Source organism: Frankliniella occidentalis, unplaced genomic scaffold (assembly GCF_000697945.3).
Source record: "Frankliniella occidentalis isolate FOCC.00 unplaced genomic scaffold, Focc_3.1 Scaffold203, whole genome shotgun sequence".
Taxonomy (NCBI): Eukaryota; Metazoa; Arthropoda; class Insecta; order Thysanoptera; family Thripidae; genus Frankliniella; species Frankliniella occidentalis.
Window position 1 is genome coordinate 130,302 of NW_026267329.1, and position 7,353 is coordinate 137,654.

At 41.8% G+C, this 7,353-nt stretch overlaps 1 protein-coding gene across 1 annotated transcript; it reads right to left on the minus strand.

The window, feature by feature from the left end:
- Positions 1 to 5,333: 5,333 nt before the first annotated feature.
- Positions 5,334 to 6,818, minus strand: LOC127750519 (uncharacterized). The gene is made up of 5 exons (XM_052272382.1): positions 6,690 to 6,818; positions 5,856 to 6,419; positions 5,661 to 5,772; positions 5,545 to 5,558; positions 5,334 to 5,459 (listed from the first exon to the last, which is right to left on the minus strand). The coding sequence occupies exons 1-5, from the start codon at positions 6,816 to 6,818 to the stop codon at positions 5,334 to 5,336; spliced, it is 945 nt and encodes a 314-aa protein (XP_052128342.1).
- Between the last annotated feature and the right edge of the window lie 535 nt (positions 6,819 to 7,353).

A 7,353-nucleotide genomic window follows, 5' to 3' on the forward strand; every position in this document is an offset into this window, starting at 1 on the left:
CCCCCCCCTTACGCGCATTTGTGATAATCCATCGGTAACGAGCAATCACACTGCACATGTACAGAGTACAGCCGAGACGGATGCGCAGCGCGCAGCTCATCACAGGACGGGCAAGGGCGGCCAGGATAACGACGTGCAAAGGGCGGGCTGGCGCGGGTCCGGGCGGTGTGCCAGAACGACGCCCTGGGTATAGCGAGCTGAGAACATGCATGAGGGAGGTGGGCGCGCGGCCGGGCGGGTCGGCCTGGCCTGGACGCTGAGGACGGCGACGTGCACGGGCACGAGGCCGGGGGCCGGGCGGTGTCGCAAAACAGTAAAACAGTGCCCTGGGTAGCGCCGGCCGGCCGGTGCCGGTGACGTGCCGTGAGGTATGATATTGATTCGTCATGATATCACAGCGACATTTTAACGACATCAACCTCTCCCCGATCCCAACCCCAACACCCCAACCCTGCTATACTGGTTTTGTTTACAATGCACTCACCTGCTGTAAACTTGGTCCAGGTGTTGGTGATGATGAGGAGGATGCTTCAGTTGGAGGCTAAGGTTAGCCTCGGCCTCTTCGGAGGTGGCAGTGCCATGTGATGATGTAGTCAAAATCACAAAATCAACAATAACTAGCCGGAAAGACGGACCAGACACTGCACGGAACGCCGCACGCGGTCGCGCACGCTGTGTTGTGTGTGGCCGGTGTGGTGTGTGTGTGGTGCGTTTGTTGCGATGAATGGCAACTCTGACTTCTGGCTGGACCGGACACCGCACCCGCACGGAGACGGAGACGGAAGAGGAAGAGAGGGGAAGACGAGATCGCTAGGGCGAGGGGCAAGCGGAGGGGCGCGTCAAAATAAGAGGCGGGTCACACACCCGCCCACCCACCCACCCCACAACCGCTCTCCAATGCGCAAATTCGCTCTAAAACGCGAATATATGCATATTTTAGGAAACGGGAAGGCCTACAGATAATTATTATGTAATGTTTTAGTATTTTAATTCCTGTGGCGTCGAGATCTGCGCTACTGCTGCGTCTGCAGTCTCAAACGACATTTTGAGAAGGCCCGCGGCGCGGCGCTCGCGCTCGTTCCGTTTTGTAACAACAAGTGACGATCGGATATCAAGGTGGAATGAGAAAGTTAGATTTTGCCGGTCGGGATCGACACAGTTAAATTGAGCCAGGGTGAGGTGGTGTTCGGTTGGTTTGGTGTTTCAGCGTAGACAGGATTTTAGTGAATTATTGACGAGTCGTTTGTCGCGTTTATTAAAGAAAAACATAAAATGGCTATGGATGAAAGTGAATTTGTGGATGTCAAATTTTCTAACCTGCCTAAGGATTTCTATGAGGTAACTCATCAAAAGTTTTTCTTGTACTTGTATCCCCATATAAAGCAATGAATTAATTTTCTGTGCATTCTTTTCAGAACCTATTTTTGTCCCAATTGAGGGGAAAACTTAGCTTAAAAAGGAGCAGGTCAAGTCTAAACAAAGAGATTCTAAGTTGTGTCTATGACAAACCTAGTAGGAGTGTTGTGGTCAAGGTAGGTGATGATGAACTGGAAGAATCTTACTTTGTTGAAGCTAGTTACTGTCACTTATCTAGGCTTTTTTCAGTTTGCATCCCCTGAACTGGCCTCTAAAATTGTTGAGACCCAGATGGATTTTCTTTCCACCACATTACTTGTCGAGAAGCAGCCCTCAATCGCCAGTGATGATACCATCTACGAGAAAGACACTGATTCGGAAGATGAAGTTCCAGCCAATCGAGTACATGAAGGTTTGTCTTTACTTATTAATGAAAGTTCTTTGAGCCAGTAAGTCAAGAAATAAGTTGTGATATAGTGACACAGAATATTTTTCTAACTTGGAATTATATCCTACAGATGTAATCAACTCACCGGTTAGGAAAAAAATTGACGTCAGGTCGACTCCTCTTAAGGAAAAGTTATTGACTAGTAGAACAACAAATTTAAATTCTTTCTTCAAAAATTTGTCATTTATTCCTCAGTTGACTAAGGAAGTAACAGTTTCTAATCTTCCAGAGGATTTCAATGAGGTATGGATTAAAATTGTATGTTAGTTACATAAATAAACAAATAAATAAATATTGAAATTTGAGTGAATGGATTGAGTGTACAAGTCATCGTTTTGGTTTCAGGTCAATGTTCTGTTTGTCATAAATAATGCTCTCCACAGAAATAAATTTTGTGAGAGAACCATTAAACCTGCCAAAGAATGCAAGAAAACTGGTGATTCAACTGCTGTTGTTGAGGCATGTTCCTCCTATTGCCTTCACTAATGACCCACATAAGAATAGTTAACTTAATTATTGTAATTATTTTAAATTGTGTTATTTAGTTCACTTTAGTTGAAGCAGCAACTGAAACATGCTCGCTCACTATTGATTATGGGGACGACATCCTAAAATTAGTGCAAGAGGAGATTTTTCCAGAGCCAACTCCATTGCCGGAGCTGTCTTCTACTGTGAAAGTGTCTGGTTTGCCTATGTATTTTGAAGTGGTTCGTATGAAGGCCTGAAGTTGTCTTGTTTGCTTTCTACAAGTCTTGAAATTCCAGCAAATGAATTTTGTCTACATGATATTTCTGCGGTTTCAGGTCAATGTTCTGTTTGTCATAAATAATGCTCTCCACAAAAATAAATTTTGTGGGAGAACCATTAAACCTGCTAAAGTATGCAAGAAAACTGGTGATTCAACAGCTGTTGTTGAGGTATGTTCCTCCTATTGCCTTCACAAATGACCCACTAAGAATAGTGAACTTAATCATTGTAATTATTTTAAATTGTGTTATTTAGTTCACTTCAGTCGAAGCAGCAACTGAAACATGCTCGCTCACAATTGACTACGGGAATGACATCCTTAAATTAGTGCAAGAGGAGATTTTTCCAGAGCCAACTCCATTGCCGGAGCTGTCTTCTACTGTGAAAGTGTCTGGTTTGCCTATAGATTTTGAAGTGGTTAGTGTAAAGGCCTGTAGTTATGTTGCTTTCTATGATATATTAAAATTTCACTAAATGGATTGTTTGTAAGAGACATTATTTTGTTTCAGCTCAATGTCCTATTTGTGTTAAATGAAGCTTTGTACGCACAAAGCTTTTGCAAGAGGCCGGAGAAGCCAGCAGAGGCCTGTAAGAAGACTAGTGAAAAAACAGCCTCAGTTGAAGTAATGAAATACTTCTGGTCCATTCTTTTACTTGGGCAACAATTTAGACCTGATTGTTCAACCTTTTTTCATTTCTAGTTCTCTTCTGTTGCTGCTGCAAGTGAGATTTGTTCGGGGCCAGTCTTTTATGGTGAAGACTTACTTGTTTTGGATCAGGTATCAGAAGCACCCAAACAATCAGATTGTCCCAGTATGTATGTTTCTGAACCTTATGACTGGAACGATACCGATATACTGCAATTATCCGATGTTAAGAACAGCGACACTGTCCAGATAACTGGCGTAACATCTTCCTACACTTCAGTATGTAGATAACTTGTCTTCATTCTGTCACTGTATTGAGGCAATTCACAGTTATGCTTCAATAACTAACTTCATTGGGAAATGTTGCAGGATACTTTTAAGAAATTTCTGTTTGATGAAATGAAGGAGGCTAATTTCTTAACTGAGGACGATTTTGGTGCTATCGTCAAGTGCAATTATAATTTATCTACAAAAACTGCAGTTGTTCAGGTACATTTTTTTTCTAAGTGGATGAAATTTATATATGTTGTGTGTGATGCACAGGCCCTTTGTAATCTGGAACTGAATTTTAATTACAGTTCAGCACATCTGAGGAGGCAACATTAGCCACCCACCTAACTAACTTGAAAGTCACAAAGTTAGTACTGGATGACAACGGAAATGAGTGTTTGCCAGGCTCAGATGGTAAGTCTTTCTTGAAATGTACTAAGACATCTGTTAATGCATCTGTGCCTTGACTGATTTTTCTATCTTACACAATCCTTTTTAATGTTTCTAGAAGATGGCGAGGGTCAATTACTTTTGGAACACGATGAGGGGTTTAAGTACTTCTTGAAAGTATTAGCAAGGAAGAGGGGGGACATCCCCAAATCAGGAAGCCATGACAACTTCCTTGACACCCTAACAGGGTATATGGAAAAAAGAGGGGTAAAAACTAACATCAACGAAATGCGCAAGAAAAAGGCAACAATGCGGGAGAATTTTAGAAGATGGAAATCAAATAATAATGAGTTTCACCCACTCTTTAAAGTTCATTCAGTGATATTTGATCCAGCTGTAAAACAAGGTATTCTCAAAGGTTCAGTATATGAGTGGAATGCTGAAGATGAGGATTTACTGCAGGAGCCAGAGGGTAGTGACAAGTTTCTTGACGACCTTATTAAGTTTTCTGATTCAGCTGGTAGGTTGTGAATTAATAGATAGCTTATCTTGTCCCTGACTGTTTGGAGAACAATACTTTTTTCTTATTTCAGCTGCCTCGTGGACCTTCAATGCTGAATTGGCTCTTGTACAAGCTTGCATTGACAACAGGACAGAGTACAGTAAACCACAGAGACATATCACCTTCTGGCGTTCAATCAGTGCGCAGTTGTATCAGGAAAAATTTATTTATGGGCCACAGAAGTGTGAGAATAAGATGGAGTCCTTATCCAAAATGTACAAAGATTACTGTGACGAAGCAGCGGCAACCGGGGCGCGAGGTCCATTTGAAATGATCAGAGACAAGCAAACTCGTGACTTAATGGACATTATGCATGAACTGAAAAGGAAAGATGTTGGCTCACATCCCAAGCACATCCAAGGTGCTGGTATTCAACTTGTGCACCAGAAGGTAAATTTGAGAAACCATTCAATTATGGCGTAATCATGTAAAGATAACAAAGCGTGTCTATTCAATTGTATCTGTTCTATAGGAGTCACCAGAAGGAACTGGGACTGGGGTTTTTCGAGGCAGGACACGTCCATCCAGCCTCCCCAGAGACAAGTCCATGAAAGAGCTTAAATTAGAAGTAGAGAAAGGAAAGTTGTCACTCATCCAGAAAATGGCCCAAAAATTGGACGGAAAGTGAGCAAATCATCATCATAATATCCTAGGATGCTCTTGCAATAATCACTGTATCTGAATTGCATTTTTACAAATACTTTTATTGGACATTGGGCCAAATTACTCAAATTTATGTTTCAATCTCAAATTTTAATGGAACAATGTTAATGTCTCTAATTTTAAGTGAAACAATGTGATAACATGACTGATTACTCACTTAAGCCTATTTACATTTCTTTTTTTATGTTTTTATATCTATCTAATATAAATGACTGATTAAAAACTTAAGCATACTTTGTTTCTCTTGTTACTAAACATTCAGCATCAACATGGCTGAAATGTATTGCCTTTTGTCCATGCCACGTGCTTTGGCAGCATTCATCAGGTTGACATAATTCCCATTATCTCTTTCACCATCGTCATCAAATTCTCCACCCTGAATTGGTGTTCATGCAAAAATTGAAATTAATTTCAAGAGGCAACATTAAAATCTTGATTGTTAAATGAATTGAAGAACTTACATCACAGTCATCTCCTTCAAGAATAATAAAATTGTGAAGCACTAGGCATGCCATTATGTGGTCTAGTTGATAATCAAGGGAGTAGGCTGGTAGATATTTTAGTCTCCTCTATTTACCTTTCAGCAAGGCAAAAGCCCTCTCAACTGCAGATCTGCATTTTGACAATGTCCTGTTGTGCGTCCGCTGTCTCAAGGTCATGTTGCCATTATCTTTGTACGGAATAAGGAGCTAAATAGCGAAAGAACAAATCAGTGGGTAATTAGATTACAGCAAACTACATATTCCACACATGTAAAACAGTGTTGGAGTACCTTATCTGTAAGTGGATAGGCACCATCACCTAACAGGTGAAAGCCATCCATAAAGTTTTGTTGCCTGAGCATAATTTGGCTCAAGGGGCTTCTTCTATACATTCTGGCATCACCTACTGCACCAGGTTGTCCAATAAAAACATCCCTGAAGAGAAGGCGGTCGTCACAAACACCCTGAACTAATAGGGAATATTGGTGATGCCTATTCACATACTGCTGCTCTTGTTCAAGTGGTTTTGGAATTGGTATGTGGCAGCCATCTATGCACCCAACAACCTGAGGGTATCCATACCGTCCCTCAAAAATTCTTGCAATAGACGCCATCTCACGATTACTTGGCCATTTGATAAATCTGCCACGTAGTTCTCGCAATACTTCAATGATGGTTCGATATTGATTATGTATAGAACCCCTTCCTTTACCAAAGGTGACTCCAGTGCTTCTAAATGTATCAGGGTTTGCCAGAGACCACAAAGTGTACTGCAAGGCATCACCAATCGGCAATCCCTTTCTAATAATTCTCCCAGTCTCCCGCATATGCCGTCCAACAGTTACGGTCAAAATCTATAGGAGGTAAAAAGAATTTACGCTCATATTAGTTGTTACACACAATAACCAGCTCAAGAATAAGGCCCAGAACATAGATTACTTCAAAACAGCGTCGATCCATCCGGAAATGCTGCTTAAAGAAGGGATCTTGCAGAGTTCTCCACCACTGCATATCACAATTTGGGTATGATCGACCTGCACATCCAAAAATATATAATATGCACCAAATGCATTCACTAATATAATAAAAATTTGCCAATTAGTAAACTGAACTGCATGCAGTACCTTCTCCTCTACCTCTTCAAGTCTGCCTTCCTCTTCTACATCCCCATCATCCGAATCAATATCATCAAGAGTCGATAATAACAGCATAAAGTCATAGATATCATTATATAAATCATTAACAATATCCATCTCTAAGCAACGAACTCTAAGCAACGAACAAAAATGTCAACTAATACTTCACAGGCACTAAACTAGAAACCGACTTTGCTAGTGCATTCCGTTCGTTCTGTTTATGTTTTGATTGTAAGCCGATCTGCCTCGTCTGCTCCCAAAATCTAACTTTCTCATTCCACCTTGATATCCGATCGTCACTTGTTGTTACAAAACGGAACGAGCGCGAGCGCCGCGCCGCGGGCCTTCTCAAAATGTCGTTTGAGACTGCAGACGCAGCAGTAGCGCAGATCTCGACGCCAAAGGAATTAAAATACTAAAACATTACATAATAATTATCTGTAGGCCTTCCCGTTTCCTAAAATATGCATATATTCGCGTTTTAGAGCGAATTTGCGCATTGGAGAGCGGTTGTGGGGTGGGTGGGTGGGCGGGTGTGTGACCCGCCTCTTATTTTGACGCGCCCCTCCGCTTGCCCCTCGCCCTAGCGATCTCGTCTTCCCCTCTCTTCCTCTTCCGTCTCCGTCTCCGTGCGGGTGCGGTGTCCGGTCCA